Raw genomic sequence first — 27907 nt, forward strand, 5'->3', positions numbered from 1 at the left:
GCTTATGCTGTTTCTTGAAAATATCATTAGCCAAGACCCAGACAAATGTTGCTAAAACTTTGAAAAAATCCTTCCTTTGCTAAAAAGCTACAACATAAAACAATCGTGGATTTGTGGAGCTCCCTGACTGTTCTGGCGATGTAAGGCTGATGGAAATGAATGTGCATGTATATTTAATGGCAAAAGTCCCACTGGCCCAGCAGGAGTGTAGATGGTAATGAGGACTGGCAAGTTGAAAACTGAAAGTGGCACTTGTCTCCTCCCTCAATACACACAAGGGAGAGAGAGAGAGAGAGAGAGGGGGAGAGAGAGAGAGAGAGAACAAGGTTTAAGACAAACAAGAGGCTAAATCTAAACATAAAAGTGTGAGTGTGGCAAAAGCCTGAAACATTTAAAAAATAGATGAGAAAAAAAAATATGTAAGAGAAAATGAGAGATGGTGTAACTACACAACTGATACATCCAGCTTGCATCATGCGTGTATTTCTGAGACAGAGCCAAACCTTTCCAGGCAGTACACATGCTAACATGACTGTAATAATTGCTCACCAAACTTGACTTTGAGGAGGATGATACATTATGCTAAACAGCTTGGCATTTTGCCAAGTACGCAGCGAGGCACACAAGGGAGAGCGCATCTGATGGCACTGAAGTGGCGCAAAGAACTTACTCACCTTTCAGCTGCCAACTACCGTGATGAGTATTTTTATTAAGACAACGGCTTAAGGTCGAGTTCTTTACGGAATAAACAAACAGGGCTTGTTTTTCTCACCACCTGTTCCTTTAATGCCATATATTATAAATACTGAGAGCATTTACACAGAGATATAAAATAGTCGATTGTATCTAGATATATTCCAACGTATTGGCATGTCCCCAAAATGTACAGTTTAATTTCAAAATAATCTCAACTACAAACCTGAGACACTAGAAGGAAAGGAATACAGCAATAAACGTTGCCAAAGCTTGCTACACGGTAGCAAAAACATGGGCCAAATACATAAAAACCACTGCCTCGGGCCCATAAAACCTTTAAGTCGACACACATCCGAGAATACCTTGCACAAAATAGAACAGTGTGGAACTTCATTGATGCACAATGCGGTATCTGCCAAACATGGCCAACGCATATGCACATGAACAGTAGCTAGAGAAAAAATGTGTAACATTTATCATATGATGTCAAGTTCGAATAGAGACATCCGGGTGCATTGTGGTCTCCTTGTCAACCAAGCTTCTCGGTGGCATCCAGTGTACTGTAGCTTTGGCTCTTCTTCACTCCGAAGATTCCATCACAAGGCGCTACCAGGCAGCACGTTGGTGATAGTCCATTTCTGTCCAGTGCATTTTTGGAGAACCAGCTGATATCCAAACTCATTGTCACTGCTCTCCACGAGCTCAAGGCATCGCTTTGACTTCCTATTCTGTATGGAGCCTCCCTGGAAGGAAAAAGAAAAGAAAAGACTGAATACATGTTTTGTTCTGGTGCTGTCTCCATCATTTCCTACTGCGCCCATTCAAAGAGTTGGAGGCTCTTCGCAACTCCGGCATGCGGACACGCTACGGGATACAAACATCCTGCACTGGTACTTTCTCCAAAAGAGGGGTAAGAGAGAGAGAGCAGCGGTTTGAAACTAAGACATGAAAGTGAAGGCTAAAAGCCTGAGGCGGGGACAGCACAGATCTCAGGCCTGTGGAGGAGAGATTACAGAACCCTAAGACGCTAACTGGCTCTCTGCAAGTTCACAGGTCAGGCTGTACAGTGGAGGAGGCCTTCACACCATGGCTCAAGACAGACACCATGACAGTTTTTTACACTGCTTTGCCTTTAGCCCAGATGTAGTCACTCAGCCAAGTCACATTTGGCTAATGCAGTGACAAAGTAAAAGAAGCAGGCCTGTGGCAGTGACAGTAAGAGAGTCCTCTTATTCGCATAACGGTTCAGTTTGAGTTTAAGTGTAGCAGTACTGCTGTCTTCCTGAACTGTATGTGAAATCAATGATGGCAAATGAGTGCAGGATACTGTAAACATTTTTGGTGTCCTAACTTAGAAAAATCTACAAAAAAATCAAGTTGACAGAACATAAGCTGCAGGTGTCTGTCCTATTAACTGACTACTAGAAATTCAATGAACTCAAAATTTTATTGCAGCTACTTAATTTACTTTTATTCTGTTTAGTCACCAGAAAGTTTTTACAGAGTAAATCCATTAACTGTCACCGGGCATTGGCCTCAATGGAAGCCTATTAATAGTGGCAAAGTTGACATGACAAATTAATAAAAGCACAATTTTTTTGACGCCATTAACACATTTTCCTAGTTTGACCCTTCAAATCATCTGTAATTCCAGCCTGAAGTCCAGCACACTGTACGTTACTATGATAGAATCCAGGTTTGTAGCCCTGTTTTTCAATAGGTAAGTCCCATTAATAGCTGGAAATGAATGCCAACAATATCAGCAATACCTGTAATGTTATCACTGGAGGACCCCTCTGGCGGACTACACTGGACAGTGCTTGCAGGAGAACTACTGATAAATCAACAACGAGCAACAAAGTAACAAAAGCAATAGCAAAAAAATAGCTATCTATCTGTCATTACAGAGGGTTTGTAAACACTGACTGTATTTATGATGCAGCTAATCACTGGGTAAAACAGAGAGAAATTGAAAATTGAAAATAATGAATTCTAAGGAAATTGCGTCAGTTTACTGTGGAACCCACATTTACATGATGAAAGTAATGCTACAGAATCACTGAAAATCACGCAAGACCACCATACATCGCTGATATAAGGCTTTATACATAGAACAAATATCAACTATAACACCACCTTTAGTGAATGTTATATGTCAACTGAATTCTTAAAATATATATATATATGGCAGCTACTTTTTTCTTTAGCTGTGCATCAAATTCCATCCGTGGATGACAATGTGTCACACAGTGTCAGTAACTGTATAAACCATACAAGTCTATTCGAGACAGTGTGCTCTGAATGCTGAACATGATGATTTAGACAATTTGCACACTGCTAACTGACGGCGTAAATGCTTCTAGTGCTTACTGACTACATTAACCTCATAGCTATAGCACAAAACTCAAGCAGCAACCATTGGACACCAAGTCTGATTTGGTTGACTGTCTCCTTAAAGAGCAGGAGGGGTTTTGCGTTGAGATGAGCTTTATTTCAAGCCTCAGTTCAGAACACACAGTACACACTGCACTCACAGGATGATGATGCATTGCGGAAACGCACTGGATTACGGAAATACACGGGAGGTAATTCTGTTTAGCTGCTCATTAATGCCTGTTCTAAATTGTAGAACTAGTTTACTAAGTTCACTGCCAGGGTAATTAATTACATTTCTGCCAAAGAAGAGGGCTTCCTGGTGAGTGGTATATACAGTAGCTGTAGTACAGTTTTAGTGTTGTTTTGTGTTTTATTTATTTTTAATTTTTTTAGTCTCTCCTTCAGGCTACTGAGCAAAGTAATTGCCCGCTTCAATACAGTGTATACAACGCCAGCATGATAAAGCTCATCACTTCTATGTGTAATCTGTTCCTAATTGTCCTCACTGTGTACGTCTCCATGAAGCAAGATGAATCACTCAGAGAAACAAAATGAAAGAGTCATTCATGTGAGATTGTGGGATACAGTTCAAACACAATGTGTTTATCCGAGTAGGTAAAAAAAAAAAAAAAAAGCACAGAAAGTATCAATAATTACTCAAAGCCATCTTGACAAAGACTCAGAACAAGAGAAAATGCTTCCGGAGGCAGAGATTCTGAAGGCCTCGTATGGAAATCTGTTTGTTGCCATTTATTTCTTTTTCTAGAAAAGATGGTTGAGCTTATCTCCTCTTAAGGATGTGTCTAGACTCAATATAAAAAGCAGAACATCCAATCCAGGCAGAGATGCAGTGTTCTGCGCTTCGCTATCCGCCTTTTTTGCCCAAAGCAGTGTCAGAAATATTCTCTGCTCATTGCAAACGCTCACAAGCACATTTATTTCCCTAGAAATACTCCTCACTTCGACCTAATTTCACTCTGATTTGCCACGCTGCACGGAACATTTCGCATTATAAGCCAGGCAAAATCACCTAAGGCGAAATGTTTCCACCTGGACACCCAGTGAGTGAGCATGGGTCAGAATTCTAACTTTTGGGGGTGTTGCACTGACTCCACAGCTTGAAAACGGTTTGAGGCTGTAAAAGAAGCCGTCTAAGAAGAGCCTATAAACATTCTGCTTGTTCTATAACAAATGACCTAACCATAACAACTCTTGCTCAGCAGGACAATGTGAATTTCAGGCAAAATATCCTTTCAGTGTAAATATCGTAGCTTTTTAAAACTTATTTATAATTCTTTATATTGTTAATGAATGTATGAGTGAATATGTCTGTATGTCTGTCTGCCCTGCGATGGACTGCGACCTGTCCAGGGTGTATCCTGCCTCTCGCCCAGTGACAGCTGGGATAGGCTCCAGCACCCCCCCGGCAACCCAGGAGGAGAAGCGTCTTAGAAGATGTGTGTGTGTATATGTATAGTGTTAATTTTTTGTGAAGGATATATTTATATTTATAGTTTATATTATCTTTTTATTTTTTATGTTTAGTTTTAATATATATTGTGTATACAGTAAAAAGTATCAAACTAAGAACCTTGTTAAGTACTTAACAAGGTTAATTACTTGCTTGTTAATTCTCTTCTTGTTACTTCTTTTCTTTTTCTTGAGTGCCTTGATGTCCCTTTGCTGCTGTAACATGGAGAATTTCCTGTTTGTGGGACTAATAAAGGATTATCTTATCTCATGTTATCTTAAGTTTCACAGAACTCTGCCAAGAATTCCAAGCAACAATATGAGAAACTGTGGCACACAACTTTGGGCCACTTTCAGATTAAGCGACGAGAAGAGGACAGACACCAGCATTCGTGGTTCAAAACACAAAAATAAACAGTGCTTTACTCATTTCTAATCAAATTTACTCCACATGCATGTGAAAGTTGGCAATAATCAGGTGTAGTTTTCTATTGTGTAGTTGTAGCTACAACATTACAGCTCAGTAGCACATCATTTTAAACTGGAAGCTTTTTGCAGTGTCTCTAAATCAGAGTTTGTATATTTACCTGACCGGACTCGAACTTTGGACATAAAATCACAAATATATCTTGGGTTTGGGTCGATTTCAAATTTTAAGTTTGGGTTCTCACCTTCCACTTTGAACAGTTTCTACAGTGCACTCCTTTATTTTTATTTTATATTCCTTACTTCCTTAACCTTAAAATATTCCTTTATCTGGCACACCAGTGTCACCAACTTGTGTAGCACCAAGGTCCAAGAGTGATGCTCAAAAAATAACACCAAAATACAAACTCATACAGTTTAGTGCAGGCAAGAGATGTTTAATTAGTTTAGATCAGAGGTTAAGAAGAACTATTTTGTCCCTTCAAATAAAAAAAAGTAAAAATCAAACCACTTTGGGAGCCACAACATTTTATATCCATTTTACCATCTTGGCTGTAAATGTTTTAGTATGTGCTAATGTGCTTGTATAAGCTAAAAAATATAATGAAAACATAGACATTCCAACATTCCTATGCTTCTGCTTTAAGCTTCCATTTTTCTCAGATCTCTGGCAGGAAACTAGAGCTGTTTCTTGTAAAATAATAGTAGTTTCTTGTAAAATGTCTTTCACCATTTGACTTTTTATAAGGCTGAAGTTGCTTCTCATTCACCAGCTTTTTGTTCACATTTTTACATTCCACATTAAATGGTGCCTCAGGCTGCAGAATGTAACTGCTGCACCATTTAAGGTGGAATGGGAAAATTCAAACAAGAAGCTGACTTCAGCTTTGCGAATTTTTCCAGGTTCTCGCCGCAGATTATCGCTAAACCAGCGAGAAACGATTTAGCGATAATCTGCGGCGAGAACCTGGAAAAAGTCAGTTCGTCTCCAAATGGTCAATGTTTGACTATCTTTCTCTTCGCATTTTCGTCGACCCTCTTTAAAGCTCGGGCTATCCTTTTGGATCGTCACCATCCACTCCACTTCCTTCAGCTATTAGATTATTTCATGCATAAAGGGTTTGTGTGTGTGTGCATATGTGGGCTGTACTATATTATCTTATTACTGTGTGCTGTACATGTTTTGAAACATTTTCTGTTGCAAATGAATTTCTGTGGATTATAATAAATTAAACTTGCAGTACGACAAGCATGCTATGGCATATAAGTACACACTTACTGCACACTTCACACCTTCCTGTAATTACATCTCGAAGTAGACACTTTCCGTTTATGAAACCTTTCACACTTTTGTAGGTTCTCCTATTAGGTTAAAGAAAAATCTTTCTCCAGATTTAGGGAAATTACTATGCTGAGTTTGGGGGTATGTAACTATTTGTTATGCTCTTTGAGGTACCTGAGATGGACACTAGGCTCCTTTCAGCGGGCTCCTAACTGAGAGTGTGTGTGAGAGTGCCAGACCAACACATCGATTTACTATAAAGAATCGGCCGGGTGGCTGTTATGATAATTGCTCTAAGTTCAGCTTCAGGGTCAAGGGGTGAACTAACCTGAGAGCACTCTACTGCTGCATTGATCCACTGCATTGATATATAGAGGTGTATGTGTATGCAAGTGAAGTGGTGAGAATGTGTGTGTGTGTGTGTGTGTGTGTGGGGCTGGTACAACACTGCAATATATTATCAGCAGAAGGCCAACCCTTAAGAAACAGAGAAGAGGCCATAATTTCACTGAAATAAATCATCATGTAATAAAAAAAAATACAGCATTGGGCCGGGCAAAATCTAATTAATGATTTCACAAAAAATGGTGCCATCATTATTCTGGTAACACTTTCTATGAATGTCGTGTTTGTAAGCATCTATAAACACATTTATAACATGTTATAATGCACTCATAAGGTACTATAAACACGGTTATAAATATTTCTTAAAATGAATTACACTGAATTACACTTTACAGCCATGTTTATCAGACATTATAAATGATTAACATAATGCATTATAAGCAGTGTTAATAATATGTTATACTTTCAGTGCCAAAGAAGTCAGTTCCAGCTTGGAGAGTGTAAAGACAAATTTATTTTAAATTTATTTATAAGCTTATTTACACCATGAGATTTTTCAATATTTACTCTGAGCATAAAGTCACAGTGGAGTGAAGGCCTGGAGAGGAGGGGAGAGATAGTCGAGTGCTGTCATTGTTATTTGTTCCCTCACTGGTTCTAACATCAAGTGCTAGAAACCTTCACTCTGTAACACTACACTACAGTACAGTAATGCTAATTTCTGCTAGCGCTCTACTGGATATGCAGTGTTAAGTTAGTGCCAGGATAACGGTGGTGAACATTTACAGTGGTGTACATTGATTTTTCCACTTTGGGTAAAACACTGATGGCAGCACTAGTTTAAACTCTGACATTTGAAGCCTGTAATGTGCTTTATTGTGTATGTTTTAGTGTTTCAGTAAAGTCTTCAGTAAATACTTCAGTGTTAAGCCTCACTCTTAACACTGAAGGAGGCTTTAGTACAGTACGCTTCACTTTACTTAGAGCGGACAAATACGACATATGAGCTCTTATAATTTGTTATGAACAGTGCTTATAATGCATTATGTTAACAGTTCATAATGCATAATTAGCATGACTATAACATGTAATGCATTTTTATAAATATGTATAGACATGTTAATGCCTTATGAATGCTTTATAACATGTGATGTATGTGATTATAGATGCTTACAAATGTGACAATCATAGAAAGTGTTACCAGTATTCTTTCTCTTAAATAACACTGCCTTAATCGACAGGCACAAAATCCCTTGTCTAACCCATGCCAGATGGTGTAATGTTAAAAGTCTTTATCTTCTGTTAGTTCCATTTCCAAAATCCCTTCTCTTCATCCTCTTTTTTCTGCTTTGCAGCAAAGTCACAAGATGCTGGCTGTTCAAAAGCTCATTGTTTTAAAAAACTGCTTTAATTGCATTTATGGTTGGCACCTTCCCTCAGCCAACTAATTTGATGTGGCCTTCATTACACTGCAGTGTTCAGGGGCCCAGGAACATAATGGGGACAGGGATACTCATTATGATGCATTTACAGTTCACAAATGAATGAAGACGAGGAATGTGTAAGTCTGTGTGTGTGTGTGTGAGTGTGTGTGTGTGTGCGTGAGTGTGTGTGTGTGTGTGTGCGTGAGTGTGTGTGTGTGTGTGTGTGTGTGTGTGTGTGTGTGTGAGTGTGTGTGTGTCTGTGTGTGTGAAGTGGAAAGCTCTTCTATATCCCGCTGCCCTCCGTGCGCTCTAATGAGAGGTCTGGATTAGCAAACAGAACAAAACCCCTCCCAGCGGCTACACGACCGCTCAGCCTTCTACCTCACAAGATGCTCTTCTTTGCTCATTTGCAGCATTTTTGTCCTCTCTGAGTCCTACATCTTTAGTCCTGCTATGTGCTCTCCTATCTCTTGTTTTGCTCTAGTGCTGTCTTGCGAGGGGTCCTTACCTGAGTAAAAAGCCAATGGAGCTTCATGCGCTTTGCCATGGCATAGCTGCACTCAATCAGCCTCGGCCGGCTGTTCACGTCCACCAGGCACTTGTTGTCATCATCATCGACGGTGGGGCTGAGAATGCCCACGTAGAGCTGTTGAGTACGGGTGTAGTACACGTTCTGAAAAGACAAGCAGCCGAGTTTGGAAACCAAGCAAGTGGCAGAGAGCATAATAAAAAAGCATTTACAGAGAGCTTGCTGCTTGTTAGACAACCTATTCCATAGACAAAGTGAGACAGGAGAACCGAGAGTGCATGTGGAGGTTGGATTTGCAGAGTGCTGCAAATTACAAAGGCAGAGAGGAGCAATTAGTCACTGTTATACTTTCAGCTCCAGTAAGAAACCATGTTAACAGATAAATACATCCAGTGTATGAGATGTTACACTGACTGAACGTGGTGTACCAGCAAACAGGTGAGCCATGTAAACAGAAGGAATCATTGGAAACAGTAAATGATTACATAGAGGCTGAGAACAAAATTTCCAACAAGAACAATACCACTTAACAACAGCAACCTGTGCAATCATAGAGAAAATTATATGGAGTGAATTAAAGAGCAGTAACATGCGACACAGTAAGATATTTAAATAATATGATGACTTTATCCTGTCATTAACAGTCTAATGTATTACACTTCAAATTACTGCAATCACACTAGGCCAGGGACACAGTCAACAGTCGGCCATTTGGATGTTGTCAGGCCGCTGATAGTCTGAGCGCGTATATATCATCGTTGGCTGAAGTTGGTCCTTATCGAAGCTTTTTTTTACGGGTTTAGCTTGTTGAAATAGCATCGGTGGTCGGCCTTGAGAGTGGGCAAACAAGAACAGAAATGACAGAGAAAAAAAGCAACTCAAGAAAATGTGACCGTCAAGAGAACTCACACAGAGCATACCTTCATTTTTCAAAGCCAGTGTAAGCAGCAAAGTTTCAGCACTAGGAATAGGCATTTTAACTATTTTTTGCTACTTGGACATCCACATATTTTAATGAATAATATGCGATCATTATGAAAGCCTTGATTTGTGAGATGAAATAAATTAATAAATTAATTCATAGAACAAACAGTCCTGAATCTATTCTAGCTTGCCTTACACAGCTCCATTTCTGTGTAAAAAAAAGTTGGCATGTTACACCAGTTTTGACCAGCAGGGGTCAGCAGATTTTTTTTTCTTTTCACCTTTCACAAACTATGTAAAAACAAAACTGGAGAGCTAACTGACCAACCGTTCTCATTCTAATACCAAGGATTTTTTCGACTGGTCCCTGAAGGGTAAAGGGAAATAAACAGCCACCCCTTTTATGGCCCAGACTGGCATAACATACCAATTACTAGCCACTTAGCTTCCCAGTAATGTACAGTTTTTTCACCCCGTCCTCTATTAATCGTTGGCACACCTTAGTAGTGGAAAGAAAACTGAGGTTTTGAGGAACTGAGGAAGAAATCTGGAACTTAGCAAAGCACTTTTACCCTAAACAAAATCAAAGAACCATTTCATTGAATAAACACATTTACAGGAGGTACAGTTGACCTGCTAACACACTAACAGAAAATAACGCATGGAACAATCACTCATTTCATGGATTTTTTTACTGCTTGTCACATAATTACGCACATGCGACCATGCATTTTAATTAACGGTTCACTTGAATTCACAGATGTTCACGTTTAATTAGCTTTTTTTACCGCCGCTAACGGTTGGTTTAACTTACCTAGATTTAGCTTAAAGAAGGACATATGAAGCTTATAATACATTTAATCTAAACATTCTTTATTTTGTACACTGCAGTTTTACAGTTTTAGACTACTGCCAACTCCGTGGCCACAGAGAGAAATACTGAAATATTTGTGTGTCAGTCGCCATATACATTTCCTCTATATAGATTATTTAATTATAATTTGTGTGCTGGCTGCTGCTGCTGAATTCTCACATGTTGAATATGAGTTAGCACAGCACAAGTGCAGGATGCACAGTACACTCTGTGAGCAATTTCTCAAAACATCTAATTAAGCCAATATGAAGCTAATGGCTACAGATCTGACGAAAAAGAGAGCGCCCCAACTGACCTGTCTTGATTTTCATCCAGGAACAGCTCAGTATGCTTTACATTTTACTCACAGAGACTGGGCAGCTGTTCATAAACTGTTTCTAGTGGATATTTCTTTCTTAATAAAATACTGATAACGACTACTGGGTTTATGTGGTACGGAGTTAGATGGGTTTAAATGGTATAGTAGAAATTAAAGAATGAGGAACGACATTACATTTTCTAGGAATCCCATTACAATTTAAGAGAAATATTACGGCAGTTTGTATTGAATTTGAATTCGAAACAGATTTTTTAAAATAACTACTCCAACACCGTTCAAGAGCATGCAGCACAATCATTTCTAAAGCGAGGCTATTCACTACTGAAACTGCACTTTAGAAAGACACAATAGCCTGTTCTGATGACGGACTGTTGTAATACAAACAGCGCAATTCAAAGCTTATAAAAAACAACGAAAATCTGACATTCACAGAAAGCCTTTCAAGCAGAAATGTACACAAGCTCTCACAGGTTAATTGAAGAAGCCACGTCACTGCTGCCCAAAATACAGCACCCAAAAAGTGGAGCAGATCACTCCTTAAATCTGTAACCATGACAACATCCATCAGAAAGAACAAACAGTCAGAGACGACACGTCCACAAACACAATCTCTCTCCCAGTTTCAGCGCCGGGCTGTGGCATGCTTCGAAAGAAGACATGAGCCAGAATTTCGCTTCTAATGCGTGACTTGCATGCTAAAAATATTACCATGTAAATGTAAGGTAGATGGTTTATTTGTGCTCTGAATGTCTCCTTAGCAGGATTAGACATAACTGGATATGACATCTGTGCAAAGGAAGAAGAATGAGTCACATATCCAACAGGAAACAACAACTGTGCTCTTGATGTTATTTCCTGTGATTGCTGCTTTTCAAGGGCACACATTTGGGAGCAAAAAGCGCACTATAGGAACACCAGTGTCATCTGTTCAAAGCAGGCAAACATTGCAGATGGCACTGGAGTCCAACTGAAGTTCAATGGCACGCTGGAAGAGCCTGAGATGCAGTGCATGTTTTTGTGTGTATGTACATGTTGAGAGGGGATGAGCATAAGGGGGCACAACCCAGAGGCTGAACAACATCTGGCAGGCATGTCTTTCACTCTATGCCTGGGGCAAGTAACTGCTGAAGTCACGAGCAGACGCAACATTACTGCAGAAAAAAAGGCTGTCTATTTGATCTCCAGGGTGTAGGTTTATCTATGTAGAGCTTTAAATTAACCCTGTCAAACCGAACATCTGGTCAGCAATGCATTTAGAAACTTTGCCTATGTTCCCTTTAATTCATATAAATCTGCTTCCAGAGGAGTTACGGCTTCATGCCCGCTTGCCTTTATTAAAACGTATTAACATGTGCTACTATGTTGTCTATCACTACATAAAGACATTTTTCTTAGTTGCGTTATTTCTTATTTTATAAGTTTATATGATGTCATTTTAGGGCCACTGTTAATAAAAATAAAAATAGACTTCGAGAATAAAGTCGTAATATTTCGAGAATGACGTCGTACTATTTTGAGAAACAAAGTCGTAATATTTCAAGAAAGTTTTTCTATCACTTTATGGTTGATAGAGGTGGTTGGTTAGTGTAGTGGTTAACACCACTGCCTTCTATACTGTAGACTGGGGTTCAATCCCCCACCAGAGCAGCACCCCACACTATACCAATGAGAGTCCTTGGGCAAGACTCCTAACACCACCTTGGCCTCCCTGTATAAAATGATCAAATTGTAAGTCGCTCTGGATAAGAGCGTCTGCCAAATGTCATAAATGTAAATGTAGAGGTTGTGTGCATGAATCCCAGAAATGCCAGTCTGTGTTAGCAGCATTGAGAGATCTAAAAAGCCCTGATTAGTAGGTCAGATTTGACTAAACTGGGGTTTGGGTTGGACTGTAATCATATATACTGTTATTTAGAATTTTTTACTGTCAACTTTGCTGTGAGACTTTAGACCAATTTTATAGTATTTGTCATTCTTTAAAATCTTATAAATTAGATTATTCCCATCTGGATGGGAGTCCAGGAGAGCATAATTGACCATGGTATGTAGGATGGCCCTCCCTCAGCGAGGATAACCTGTTAGCTGATTAAAAAGAATTGAAAGTTTGTGTTCTCCTGCAAGCATATTGAGCTGCCTAATGGCGCTGAGTTATCAATAGTTCAAAAAGATATGAGGGCTGGCTTCACATAAAGCATGAGCTGGTCTTCATCTTCCTAGTGCTGGTAGAGTCACGTTTTTGGGGAAACCTAGCTAATGAGTAGAATTGAACAAGGCTACATAGGAGAGAACATTGAGGCAAAAGAGAAAAAAAAACTGAAATGTACTTAAGTACAGTGCCCTCCATAATTATTGGCACCCCTGGTTAAGATGTGTTCTTTAGCTTCTAATAAATTGAGGGTTTTTTTAAATAATATAGGACCACGATGGAAAAAAAGAGCAAAATCCAACCTTTATCTCAAGTGCATTTATTCAGTAGGAAAAAAAATCCACATTAAGAAATAATTGTTTAACATCAAATAATGTGTGCCACAATTATTAGCACCCCTGATGTTAATACTTTGTACAACCCCCCTTTGCCAACAAAACAGCACCTAATCTTCTCCTATAATGTTTCACAAGATGGGAGAACACAGAAAGAGGTATCTTCGACCATTCCTCTTTGCACAATCTCTCTAAATCATCCAGCGACCTGGGTCCTCTCCTCTGCACTCTCCTCTTCAGCTCACCCCACAGGTTTTCAATGGGGTTAAGGTCTGGGGACTGAGATGGCCATGGGAGCTTGATTCTGTGTGTGGTCAACCATTTCTGTGTAGATCTTGCCATATGTTTAGGGTCATTATCTTGCTGAAAGACCCAGTGACGACCCATCTTCAGCTTTCGGGCAGAAGCCACCAGATTTTGTTTTAAAATGTCCTGGTATTTCAAAGCATTCATGATGCCATGCACCCTAACAAGGTTCCCTGGGCCTTTGGAAGAAAAGCAGGCCCACAGCATCACTGATCCTCCCCCGTATTTCACAGTGGGCATGAGGTGCTTTTCTGCATACTCAGCTCTTGTGTTACGCCAGACCCACTTACAGCATTTGTTGCCAAAAAGCTCTATCTTTGTTTCATCTGACCAAAGCACACGGTCCCAGTTGAAGTCCCAGTACTGCTTAGCAAACTCCAAACGTTTACGTTTATGATTGTGAGTGAGAAAAGGTTTTTTCCGTGCATGCCTCCCAAACAGCTTGTTGGCGTGTAGATAGCGTCTGATGGTTGTTTTGGAGACTTCGTGACCCCAAGATGCTACCATTTGTTGCAGTTCCGTAACAGTGAGCTTTGGAGAACTTTTTATTTCTCTTATCATCCTCCTCACTGTGCGTGGTGGCAAAATAAACTTGCGTCCTCGTCCAGACTTGTTTACCACTGTTCCAGTTGTTTTAAACTTCTTAATAATTCCTCTGACAGTAGATACGGACAGGTGTAGGTGAGTGGCTATTTTCTTGTAGCCATTGCCTGACCTGTGAAGGTCAACACACATCTGCCTTACTTGAATGCTATGTTCCTTTGTCTTTCCCATGTTGAAGAGAAATGGCCTCTGTGTCACGTCATAATTATACCCCAGGGAAACAGGAAGTTGTGAATTGCTAATTAAATGTTCCTACATACTTTGATTAACTTCGTAAACTACTGTAGAAGTGACAGAAATTCTTTAATTACATTTATTTCCTAAGAATTGTTAGGGGTGCCAATAATTGTGGAACAGGTGATTTTATGAAGAAAAATTATTTCTTAGTCAGGGATTTTATTTTCCCCCTAAAACTCTACTTGAGTTAAAGGTTACATTTTTCTACAATTTTCAGTGTGACAGTATGTTTCCACAATAAAAACTGAATTTATTTTAAGGCTTTTGACACATCTTAACCAGGGGTGCCAATAATTATGGAGGGCACTGTATAATATAAAATTCCAAGAAACTCTACTACTTTTATTTACAGAAATGGTACAAAGCCTGATCTGATACAACAGCGATGACATACATGTGCACCAGGTTCCTGAAGCTGTTAATGAGAACAGAGCAGAGGGATCCATCAGTTTAGGATGAATAATCATAACTTGTTTAAGGTTCTCCCCAGAGTTCTTTGACAAGCTTCAATTTTCGAGACCATCAAAAGGCCGATATGCATGCAAAATCTTTTGATGACTATTTGGATGGAGAGCAGTACACATGCCTTCCAAACTAGTCCCAGGACAATGCACGAATCATAATTCTGCAGTAAGCAACACATTTTAGAAAAAGTTCAAGCTGAAAGGAATGAGGTCAGAGCTAAAGCACTTGATCACTTCAAAGCCTCTGAAGAAAAGAACACCTGTTTTTGAGTTAAAAATGCAGTTTGATCAGGGAGACTCTGCTAGTTTTATATCAAAACAGTCAAAAAGAAAGTGCTTCTAGAATTTTAAGAAGAAACAAAGCACATGTTCCACATTATTTTGTGCACCAGATTAGAATCGATACACAAGCTAGAGTGACTGCACTTTGAAGAAGGTCAATAACCACTTATGCTCATAGATATATTTTGGTTTTTCCATCTGAACTTACATGCCTAAATGGTAAGGCAAATTATACAGCAACTACATGAAACAACTGTAAATTCTGGGTTTTTTTTTTGGTAAAAGTTCACCTCAAATTAACAAAATGTGTTTCATTATCATAAACACATTGCTATATGTTTATATATATATATATATATATATATATATATATATATATATATATAATGTGAAAAAAATAGGACACCCTATGAAATCCTGTATATTCTTTAACATATTTGGACATGTGGATATTTAAAACCAATTTGAATAATACTGTGGGATCCAAGTAATTGACTAAATATTTAAAAATTAAGAAAGGCCTTTTTACAATTTTCTGTAAAATGTAATTCTGCGTTGAGGAGTGGGGCAAATTTTCTTCAGATCGATGTCAGAGATTGTTAAATGACTGCAAGAAGCATCTCAGCCTCATCATTTCAGCCAAAGGGTGCAACACTAGTTATTAGAGGGTAGGGTGTCCTACCTTTTTCCTCCATATAACATATAATTTGCTGCTGAATGCCAAAAATCTTAGATGCTCTGTGTATTTTTATAAAAGTAATTTTTACAGAGCAGATCACTGAAGAGATGCTGTCTGAGGTCCAGTTTATATCTCAGATTTGTAGAAAAATGGCTCGACTTTCAGTAGAAAAAAAAAGTAAGTTCAGCTTCTTTTATTATAAGGGTTTAAAATGACATAATCATCTATCTGACTGGAAAGAAGACAGTTACAGCCTCATACGACGCCCACCTTCCGAATGAAGCTCATGAAATATTAAAATTATGAAGTGTTGGAAACTGTTTTATTTTGTCTTATTTTCTAGTTTTCTGTTCCTGTGCTTTAATTGCTAATAATTGTTAAACAGCATCAATGCTGAAGGGTTTAAGAAGCCACCTTCTGTTCTCATGCTTTGAACAATTACACTAAATGGCCCTACAACACCCCCTAAGGAGGATGTCCTGGGGCAGAACACAGTAAAGTATTTACGATAGGATTCAAATGTCCCACTCTGTTCTGCATGACTCGGTTGGGGATGGGGGGTTAGTACCATAGCATAAAAACTGTGTGTCTGAGCTGCTGTTCAGACTGGGGTGAGGCTAAGGCAGGTATACTGCGCGCTCTCTATTTAATAAAACCATCATTCTTTCAAACCCTGGTCTCCTGAATCTCTTCCATGGCAAGATCGAAGATTTACAACAGAAGAATATGACAAAGGAGTTAAAGGAGTTAAAGAGGATAACTGACAAAGTCTATTTCTGACCCTCTACAATCACAAGGAAGACTCACAACGAAGATCACAATACCCTTGACATCACCATATCACCATGCATTGTAAAAAACTGTTTTATTTCATCTCTCATAGATGCCACTGATTGGTGCCGCACAGCAGCCCTTCTCAGGTAGGCATGAGCCTGCACTGCAGACTGACCCAGGCTAAGGCAATGTCGAGGAGTGCCCTCCAGCAAAAACATCTTATATTATCAGCTAAGGTCTGCCCAGAGACGGCGAAAACATATCAGCTCTGAGCAGTTCCAGCTATCGTTCCTCCTCCACACAACAAATGGCAAGTGGAAAGAGAGAGAGAGAAAAAAAGAAAGATCGAGAGGCGGGAATTAATCTCCTTGGGAACGGTGCTGTCTCCATGTATTCGCAGCTCTCAGTGTGCTCCAGTCTACAGCTTGAGACCAGCTCAGCAAAAACTTCCAGCTTTTTTTCAAGGTGCCTTTTCCCTTCCCTGCTGTTTAAGGGGAAAAAAATCTGTATTTCTTATGTTTGTATTTTGAGATATCTTGTATTTTTACACGACTTCTCACCTCTCCCTTTCACTCATGACCTCTGGATAGGGCAGTGGATGTTTTGCAGCCAGTGGAGTCGATGCTGAAGTGGGTTCTAAAAAAAACTACTCAAATATAAATGAGCGTCCTTTGCGAGAGAGATGAGAGGCGAGGGAGACAGTTCAGCTCTTCAGCTGGCAGCTCTCCACCTTTTTAATAACTCCACCAGCTCGTGGAGGACTCGCCGCACACACTCCATGACTTTATACCGTGAGTCATGGCGTTTATGTGGAGCACACAGAAAGAAAGACAAAAGCTTTGTTCACTCAGCAGGCACCGCTGCCAAAGTTTCCGACGTACTATTTGCAAGTGGAAAAGGCTGAATGAGCTCTGAACTGAATTTCACAGTAACAGGTGGTGTCAGATTTTTTGCATATTAAAACTTATCAGAAAAAAATTAACCACTTAAATTCGAGACCACCGGTGGTTCCTAAAAGCACTTTGTCGTATTCTTCATAACTTTCATATTTCATGAGCTACATTCAGAACCTGGGTGTCGTATGAGGCAGTAACGTCTTCTTTCCAGTCAAATAGATGGTAACGTCATTTTAAACCCATTTAAAAACCCTTTTTTAATAAAAGAAACTGAAGTTTGTTTTTCTACTGAAAGTCGACCCCTTTTTCCATCTGGGCTATAAACTATGAACAGACGGCGCCTCTTCAGTGATCTGCTCTGTAAACATTACTTTTATGAAATAATACAAAGAGCGTCTGAGATTTTTGGCTTTCAGCAGTAAATTGTAAGCATGTAGCGATATGTGTAGATCATAAAACACATGTTCTGTTAATCTGAGGGAGATTTTACAATAAATAAATTAATACATTTAAAAAATGACATTTATTTCATGCAGTTACTTAATAATTTGCTTTACAGTTTGGTCACGTAAATTCAGCTAGACAAACCAAAATTTGACTGCTCAACTCTTAAAAGTCTTTGAATAAGTTACTGTTAATTTTTCTGTCCAGACAGAAAGACAAACTCTTATTAATCTGACAACAAAACTCTTGAAATCTTGAATTAGGGCTGCAACTGACAGTAATTTCTATGACTGATTAATTGGTTTATAACAGCTACATTACTTAATCGATTAATTAGGAAAATTAAAAAATGAGGGCAGAAATTTGTTGATAACTAAATGCTTCACGTCTTGAACATAAACAACACATGAACAAATCTTATGTGGCAGACAAAGCACTATTATGTCTGATTTTACAAGAATTCTGTATTTCTACTTCTCTTCTAATAATAAAGCAAAGACATGTTAATTAGTTTGTGTGGCCAGTAACATCATGTAATCAAATCTGAAATTAGGGGCAGCCCGTTTATCAGCCATGTCAGCCATACAGTGTTAACAGCGTATTTACCCCACATGACAAAGCTATAACCATGAACGTGATGACAATACCTTCAAAACAAGAAAACACAAGAAACAGGAGCTTTACAGTTTCCACAATGGACAGTACTTATCAAAAGCTTGATTTTCAGCGACCTAACACACCATTTTCAAGTAGACAAGAGGCCAAAACATGGAGAAAGAAAGTAGGTTTTAAAAACAAAATCCATGTTAATGAGTAGGTGTGTGCATAAACAATGACGTATAATATAAAATTTGCATTTTAAATGAAAAAGCAGCTCATCCCCTCAGCCAATGGTGTTTATTTTGCTAAACTAAATCAGAGCTCGCTGAAAAGCAGACAACCCACTGTTTAAAAGTTCTGACCAATTTTATTATGCTTTATTCACATGCTGAGATTTTGTCATTTTCTGCCTTTGAGTGTGTTTTCTCTAGATCCACATGAGTAACAGATGCACTGCCATCAAAACTGATCTCAGTTTCTTCTATTTAGATGATGTTAAAGTGAAGTGTTGCGCATAACCCTGTCCTGCTGACCGTTTTCCCTTTTTCATTCAAGCAATGTAAATGAGGAGCACAAACATCGTCATGGCAAATAAGCAATAACAACGGTTGTTGGCAATGATTTTTCATTCCTGACATCATCAATAATGACAATTAGTTGGTGCAGCCCTAAATTACATTTAAGCAATAGAACCCGATGGTCGCCGTAGATCATCACAGCCGTGATGTTATTGGCGATAACACACTCCTTGAGTGCTCTATTGCTTTAATACCACAGTTAAATAAATAAAGTAAGAAATTAATAAACTGGGCCGTGAACGCGGCGTTTAATATGTTTTAATGTTCAGTTCCTTCACCAAATTATAGCTCCTTAACGAGCAGCTTGTTGCTACGTCAGAGTAACGAGCTCCGCCCACTCGCTGCACAGCAGGCAGTTCGTCCTCCAGCTCCACACAGACCAACTGACAGTTTGGGAATTTAGTGGAGTCTCATCTTCAAAGTCAGACCAAATCGGCTGTCGGTCAAATGTGATCTTAACAGTATCCGTTTACAGTTTGTGGGAAAATGAGAAGTAAAAACGTTCAGACGTCTTGAGCATCTCCTACAGTTGTCAAAGCCGTTGCTTAGCAATACAGTGTTTGTCAAAAACCAGTGACGTTATGGTGAAATATCACCAGGTTAGAACGCTTCTCAACCAATCCGTTTGCCTGGCCAGAACTAGCTGTTGTATAAATATAATTATTACACAGTTAGTTATGTAATAAATTACACTGACATTTGATTTACATTCCGACAGGTACGGGTCTCCACTTTCAACTTTTTTTGTTTCATACTGTAAACTTATAAATAAAAACCAAAAGCAAATAATTAAATTACACACACAAATGGAAATGTATTGTTGTGTCACACAAGACAACACACAACACTATTTTGTCACTAGGCCTGGGCTATACCTTGTTTTAAACATCAGGATTATCTATTATGTCGCCCCCTGCAAACACATACACTCGATGTGCTGCAGCTTAAACCTACTATCTTCTATACTATTTTACATAATATTTTGATAGAGGTTTTAACTGCAAATATGCACAATTGTGAGCTCCTGCTGGTGTGGATTCGTGTCTGTTTCTTTTCTTTTCTAAATGAGGCACACAAAACTGAGCTGTGTGCTAATAGCCTTCCCTGTGGAAAAACGTGAGACTGCTAACTGAGCGTGAGTGAATGTGTGGTCCAATTGATGCCTCATGGGAAAACATGTAGTCTCATATTTCCCAGTACATATAAAAGCCACAGACAGTGGGGATCTAATGGCTTATTAATGGCCCATAATTACACAATATCAGCAAAAGAGAATAAAACATTAGATGAACATAATGTTTAATATTATTTATCAAGCTGTTTGAAATTTAAAAGCTTTCTCTAGTTCTCTATAAATTCTGTTTCCTAAAATGCTTAATCCATTTGAAGCATCCTTACCAAGTTACATGTCAATCATCACTGATATCCGATTACATCACACTATTCCTCAGGTCTGTGTTTCGTCAAATTCAAACCATAACAAAATATCCCTACTTAATCTTATGAACACAAATGTGGTATCAATTTACAATTTAGAATCTGTACTTTCTTTTATTATTCTTCTTCAATGACCTATGAGTATGAAATACTCACAGAATGCATAGTGTTTAAGCCATATGCACCAAGAGGGGCCCTGCAAGATTATATCCCTTTTGAAATTCTGGGTTATAAGAGCCCTAAAGTGTGACTTAGTGAGCAGATAAGTGGTCTCATTGAAAGGAAGGACAGTTCTCAAATGAGCAGAGTCCTGATTACAAACTCCTGCGGGGCCCTCTGTTAACAGGACCACACGCAGGCATTCAGGGCAGGATTAAAAAAGCAGGACTGGCCAGGGCCAGAATGTGCATGTGCTAGATCAACAGAGAATTTTTTCAGGGTCACTGGAGTAGAGAAACAGAGAGGCAGAGGTTAGCAGGGCTGCCCACCTGAGGGGTCATCCCATGGCAGAGGTACAGGATTGGAACGTTGTCCGTGTCTGGGCCCTGATCCAAACACAGCTCACTCTTCAGAGAGTTCTTCAGCTGCAGACAAGTTAGGCACAAAACAAAACACAGTCACAGTTAGAAAATCCAGCCCTTTTCAAATAAATACCAATATAGATTCCTTTACACTGCATTTCTATTCTTCTATACCTTTTATGTTAAAGCAAGCCAAAGATGAATTTAGGGCTTAAGGCTGTTTCTTTGTAAGCAGCCACTGTGTCACTTCTGTCCTTCAAGCAGCCAGGATCATATGCTATTTTGCCTGAGTCTACACAACAGCATTTTCTTTACACTATGACATTGACTTAAGCTCTCAGAAGACATAAAAGTTTTCATATGAAGAAAGTAAAACTCCTATACAGTTCCGGCATACGCCTCTTTAATAAAGAAAATGCCTTTGAATAGCATATGTGACTTACTTACATGATTTCTAGAGTATCTGAAATATCTTTATTATGCACAAAATACAGCTGTATGCAAAGATTTGGATACAAATTACAAATTGAGTTGATTTTTTTTCGAGTGAAAATAAGAACTAAAACATCTGAAACAAACTCTAGTTACTTTATTATTTCATTAACTTAAAAAATAGAAAGAAATAAAAAGTAATTGTGGCCTGTGCAAATGTGTGGGCGTCTTTCCAGCTGTGAAGTCTCAGAACTTCATTCATTCTTTAGGACTGGTCAGGCAGGTCAAGAGCTGTTTGATTAGGAACTGTCTGCTGATGGAAATTCTAGAGCATATTAAATTATCTGACTTTTTAAATCTTGTGCTAACACTCAACAACCTCTAAGCAACTGGATGAAGATCTCAAAATCAAACTAACTAATGCCTACAATGCAGGGAAAGTCTACAATGCGATATTAAAGAGCTTCCAGCATGCAATTTCCACGGTCTGAAAGCCAGAGGTATTTTGGAAACAAGTGTGGTGGACTGATCTATTAAATATAGAACTCTTCACAATCACCGAAGGAACATTTGGAGATAAAATGAGCAGCATTTGATGACAAGAACATGCCAACTGTTCAGCATCAGAGTGGATCTACTATGTTTTAGGCTTGTGTGGTAGCTAGTGGCACACGAAACATTCTATGGTTAGACAGAAGAATGGATTCACTAAATATCAGCAAATTGTAGAACCAAATGTGACAAATATCTTAAAATATATCTTAAATGTACCTTAAACTACTTCAAGAAATGCAAGTTGAAGCTGCTAGAATGACCCTTACACTCCCCTGACTTATATAGATCTCAGCCCATGTGTGGGGTTGATGTGTTTGTTACTCAGTCGTGGACCCACTGAATTAGTATTTTTTAAATCAATACAGTCATAACAATTCATGTAAAAATACAAGATGTTTAAAATATCACAAGTGACCAGCGTTGGGTTCTCCTTTAGCAGCAGTAGCCAGTCAGCAGCCTCACACACACACACACACACACACACACACACACACACACACACACACACACTAACAGCAGGCTATGTAGGAGAACAGAGTGAAGAGATACAGCACCTCCACACCACTTATAATATAAATGTGTAGGGGTTGCACAGATTAAAGGCAACGAAAATGTGTTATTTTATACAGAGATATTCACTTGGCCCCGAATATCCTGTAATAACACTCACTATGACATAGCAATGTAAACAAAACAAAGCACAGTGTTTGCAACTTCCAGGTGCATACCCCCGTACCCTTTCATGTGTCTGGCAGAAAACTGAGATCAGTTCCAGCATCGCATGTAGTGGTATGGATCACACATACATGAAGGTATGTAGTGTATTTTTTGGTTCAGACTGCTTTATCCCAACGGGAGTTACAACAGAATATGCATGGCCTCTTTCCCGTGAATCTCCCTGTATGTTCTTCACAGAAAATGAGCAAAAGCTGTGATGTTTCTTTAACAGTTTGCTGAAGAAAATGTGTTTGCTTCTTTTAAACAAAATATGTAGTTTGAATGTGCATAATGCTTATATTACATATTTATATATATATATACACTGCTCAAAAAAATAAATGGAACACTTAAACAACACAATATAACTCCAAGTAAATCAAACTTTTGTGAAATCAAACTGTCCACTTAGGAAGTAACACTGATTGTCAATCAATTTCACAGCTGTTGTGCAAATGGAATAGACAACAGGTGGAAATCACTGCCAGATGGCAAGACACACTCAATAAAGGAGTGGTTCTGCAAGTGGGGACCACAGACCACTTCTCAGTACCTTTCTACTTTCTGGCTTATGTTTTGGTCACTTTTGAATGTTGGTGGTGCTTTCACACTCGTGGTAGCAGGAGACGGACTCTACAACCCACACAAGTGGCTCAGGTAGTGCAGCTCATCCAGGATGGCACATCAATGCGAGCCGTGGCAAGAAGGTTTGCTGTGTCTGTCAGCGTAGTGTCCAGAGGCTGGAGGCGCTACCAGGAGACAGGCCAGTACACCAGGAGACATGGAGGAGGCCGTAGGAGGGCAACAACCCAGTAGCAGGACCGCTACCTCCGTCTTTGTGCAAGGAGAAACAGGAGGAGCACTGCCAGAGCCCTGCAAAATGACCTCCAGCAGGCCACAAATGTGCATGTGTCTGCACAAACGGTTAGAAACCGACTCCATGAGGATGGTATGAGGGCCTGACGTCCACAGATGGGGGTTGTGCTCACAGCCCAGACGCTAGGCATTTGCCAGAGAACACCAGGATTGGCAAATTTGCCACAGGCGCCCTGTGCTCTTCACAGATGAAAGCAGGTTCACACTGAGCACATGTGACAGACGTGACAGAGTCTGGAGACGCAGTGGAGAGCGATCTGCTGCCTGCAACATCCTTCAGCATGACCGGTTTGGCAGTGGGTCAGTAATGGTGTGGGGTGGCATTTCTTTGGAGGGCCGCACAGCCCTCCATGTGCTCGCCAGAGGTAGCCTGACTGCCATTAGGTACCGAGATGAGATCCTCAGACCCCTTGTGAGACCATATGCTGTTGCGGTTGGCCCTGGGTTCCTCCTAATGCAGGACAATGCTAGACCTCATGTGGCTGGAGTGTTCCTGCAAGATACACACATCTTTGGAAACTAGCTTATAATCCAGGACATAGCAGTAGAAACGAGGGCTACACAATATGGAAAAAATGCTAACAAAATAGTAGCATTGTCAAAATGGTGTTACCTGAATGTACTGATTCACTGACAAAATAAAAAAATAAAAGCTGTTATTGGTCAAAATGCTCATAGTATACTGCAGAAAACTGGTCAGAGAGCTTGTTTGCACATCTTTCATGCAATATCAGTATTGCTAAAGCCAATATTGCAATTTTGGGTGCAGCCTTGCTGGGAAAACACTCTAGTACTACAAATTCCTACATCTTATTTTTTTCTTCTGGCTTCTGAGAAAGAATTCTTTGGATTCTGACTTTGCATTTTAGTGCTCTGTGTTCAGCTTCCAGACACCAGTTTGATTGGCAGGCTGTAGAGTAATGAGGGCAAGAGTTATTTCTGAACCCTTTACTCCCAGAATTAATTTTAATAAGGCTGACCTATTTTCTCACAGTCTCCACCTTTTCATTTCGGCTAGGAAAACACATAAGATGAAATCAAGCAGAAAATGAACAGCTCACCTTCATGAAGTAAAGAGTGTTTGTTTGCGGAGAGGAAAAACTACACAAGATGATTTGTAGGGATCTGACATGAATGGCAAATCGGAAGTAGTGAAGGTATGCTTCAATGGCCCAGCGCTGAAAACGCAGACAGCGTATTGTCAAGCAATTCAGGAAATCCCATTCAGTCGCCTCAGACAGAACAGGGAGTGGATGTCACATGTGGCAAGCACAGCTCCAGAATTCCACCTCTGAAGGACAATGCTGTGCATACACAAAGAGCCAGAGCTGCAGCTTATTCAGCAGGCAGAGGAACAGCTTTAGTGGTGGAGAGCGACACGTTTCAGCACTGTCCGTCACTGCCACTGCTCCGAACTGGATTTACTTTTGTCTCCGGGGTTTTAACGTATCACACTGGCACACATACACTGCTCTCTCACACAAATCCGGTGGGACAGACAGGGTGCAAACATGGCTCAGGGTTTTCCACTGCTTTATGCTGAGCCTAACAATTTTATACAGGGTGAATAAGCTTTTAGGGTCGGCCGACATTTTATCAGCTCCACTTACTATCTAGGTGCACTTTGTAGTTCTACAGTTATAGACTGTAGACCATCTGTTTCTCTGATACTTTGCTAGCCCCCTTGTACCCTGTTCATCAGTGGTCAGGATTTCTGTGGACCCTCACAGAGCAGGTACTATTTGGGTGGTGTAGAAACAAAGACATGGTCAGAATGTTGATCTGTGTATTTTCATCATTGTTATTACTAGGATCATCGGAAGGATAAATGACACTGGTGACCATGCTCCCCTCCACTGGCTGCTGCAGCTTCGGTCTGCTTTAATATTAAAAATTGTTAAAATCACATATGAACCACTCTCATATGTGGTCATAGTTTGAATATATTTTTTCAGTCTTCATTATTAACGAGGCAACAAGCCTGAACCTGAAGTTGGTGTCAGTAAATGTTGCAAAAGCAATGCATCTGACCCTTTTTCACCTTCATCTCACTATAATAATGAACAGCTGAGAGCAGTTCAGAGCTAATTATCTTTGCAACAAAGTCTTGTCCTACTGGTTAGTTTATTGTTCATAATGCACAGGGTTTATTGATGTGATGTTGGGGACAGTCGTGTGCTGGAGGTTCGAGAAGCAGCCCTGCAACTGGAAGGTCGCCGGTTCGATCCCCTGAACTGACGGTACGTGACTGAGGTGCCCTTGAGCCTGACATCTAACCCCCAGCTGCTCCCTGGGTACTGCAGATAGGGCTGCCACTGCTCCCAGCAAGTGTGCTCACTGCCCCCTAGTGCGTGTCTTCACTGGTGTGTATGTGCTGTTTCACAGTATGGATGGGTTAGAGGTGAAATTTCCCCGACGTGGGACTAATAATGGTCTGTTAATCTGTAATTGTGTAGCATGTGTGCATGTGCATCGTTTCAGGACACAGCTTTGTTCACAATACAGTCACTTACCTACACAAATGTGAACCATCAAGAAAGACTGGACTGCACCCTATGTGAAAATCCCATTTTAAACAGGACTACACAACAACTCTTTTTGGGTAATAAAATATTGTTTTTTGTTTTAAAACTTGTGGCTACAAACATGGATTGCGGAGATCTTGCTGGTGTAGGTACACACCTATAGCTTGTAAAATGCCTGTAGATGACCAATCAGAAGGACCCAAACACCTGCGCTGTGTACATGACAACACAACCACAACTAACTGAGAGTAATACTGTATGCCCAGTATTTAAGCCCATGGCCAGATAAAGTGAATAGTCTGCACTTCACCTGCCAAAATAATCACAGTTTCAATTACAGTCACAATATTTACAATTATATATACAATTCAGCTCTAAAATAGCCATAGGAAACCAAGATATATTGTATTTTCATAATGTTACATGATATAATGGCTTAGAAATACCCTGTAACAATCCACTGTTTTACCAACCCTTCATCAATAACAGTAAAATAAAATGAAATATTACAGATATATTTTACTTTGACATTAATTGCCAAGCTGTTTGAAATTAAATTTGGTTCATCATTAATTCTCTTTCACGACAAAAATGACTTTCCCCTGTCAAGCATCAGAATGAAGTTTACACTATTCAGAAGATTACACTGCTCTACTGTCCGGCCCAGCGCTGTTTGATCGTCTTACTGAATAAAAACAGTGAAAGCTCACCACTCCATAGGCGATGGTGTCTGTATACATTCTCATCTCAGGGTAGATGTTTACCAGATACCACCGGAACGTCTTACACTGCAGTCTTTTCCTCAGCGCTTTCCTTTCCGAGATGTCCCCAATGTCTATGCCTGAATCCTGCCAACACACGACCACACAGACACAAGCGTAAAGAGAGACAGTGATAGGTCTCCTTTTTCATGCAATTCCATTAGCTGCTCCTTTCTAAGGACAGACGTGTGGAATCTAAATGAAAGCAAATAGCAGCCTGGCCCTTCAGAAAAAGACATGTATTGGACAGTGATGGACGAAGGACATAAACCATCTACTTGAGTTAAAGTAGAGATACCCCAGGTAAAATATTACTCCAGTAAAAGTAGAAGTTCCTCCCTTTAGACCTCCACTTGAGTTAAAGTACAAAAGTATCTGCCTTCAAATGTACTGAAGTATCAAAAGTAAAAGTACTAAACAATTAATTATGGCTCTAATTAATCAACTCATTTTAGGTGAAAATCCTCCAGTGTCTCTCTTGGTAAACCAGGCTTTTAATAGAATGTCATTAATTAGTGACGCTGATGTTTATTAAAATGATCATAAGCACAAAACACTGAAGGCAAACAGTTTCCATCAGGAAGAACCGAGTGGTTCTGAAATCACTTTTACAAACAAGCAAAGTTTCAGTTTAAGATTTATTTACAACTTTACAAAGTTGCAAGTTTAAGTTTAATAAAAACTGGCTTTAAACTCAGGATCACAAATGAGTTCCTTTACTATATTGATCTGTAGGTCTCTGTTCATAAACACAAACCAGCCCAAACTAATTCACTATAAAATGAAATGGTGTTTGTATAAATTCAGAAAAAAGTAACATGATACCCTGATTGTTGTTCTTGCTTTGTGCTTTATTCGTTTTGACATGTTACGTTTTTATACACACAGAAACCAAAAGGAACGACAGATTTCTCAAAATGTAGTGGAGGAAAAAGTCAGATATCAGACTTTGAAATGTAGTGGAGTGAAAGGAAAAAGTCGCCCAAAATGGAAAAACTTCAGTACAGATACACAAAAAAACTACTTAAGTACAGAAACTAATTACATTTACTTAGTTACTGTCCACCACTGGTA

General features: G+C 39.5%; 1 protein-coding gene across 2 annotated transcripts in view; it reads right to left on the bottom strand.

Annotated features, from left to right (window-relative positions):
- Window positions 1-759: 759 nt before the first annotated feature.
- galnt18b (UDP-N-acetyl-alpha-D-galactosamine:polypeptide N-acetylgalactosaminyltransferase 18b) overlaps window positions 760-27907 on the bottom strand; it is a 116953-nt gene continuing 89805 nt past the window's right edge. Inside the window, exons 8-11 of one of the 2 annotated variants that reach the window (XM_017707268.2) lie at window positions 26783-26920; window positions 20935-21030; window positions 8528-8692; window positions 760-1439 (exon numbers count right to left, since the gene is read on the bottom strand). In XM_017707268.2, the coding sequence (XP_017562757.1) occupies window positions 1293-1439; window positions 8528-8692; window positions 20935-21030; window positions 26783-26920 (546 nt within the window). In that variant the 3' untranslated portion in view covers window positions 760-1292. The remainder of the gene's footprint in view (window positions 1440-8527; window positions 8693-20934; window positions 21031-26782; window positions 26921-27907) is intronic. The other variant, XM_017707270.2, reaches the window with a different exon arrangement.

This window comes from Pygocentrus nattereri, chromosome 15 (genome assembly GCF_015220715.1).
Source record: "Pygocentrus nattereri isolate fPygNat1 chromosome 15, fPygNat1.pri, whole genome shotgun sequence".
In the NCBI taxonomy this organism is placed as follows: domain Eukaryota; kingdom Metazoa; phylum Chordata; class Actinopteri; order Characiformes; family Serrasalmidae; genus Pygocentrus; species Pygocentrus nattereri.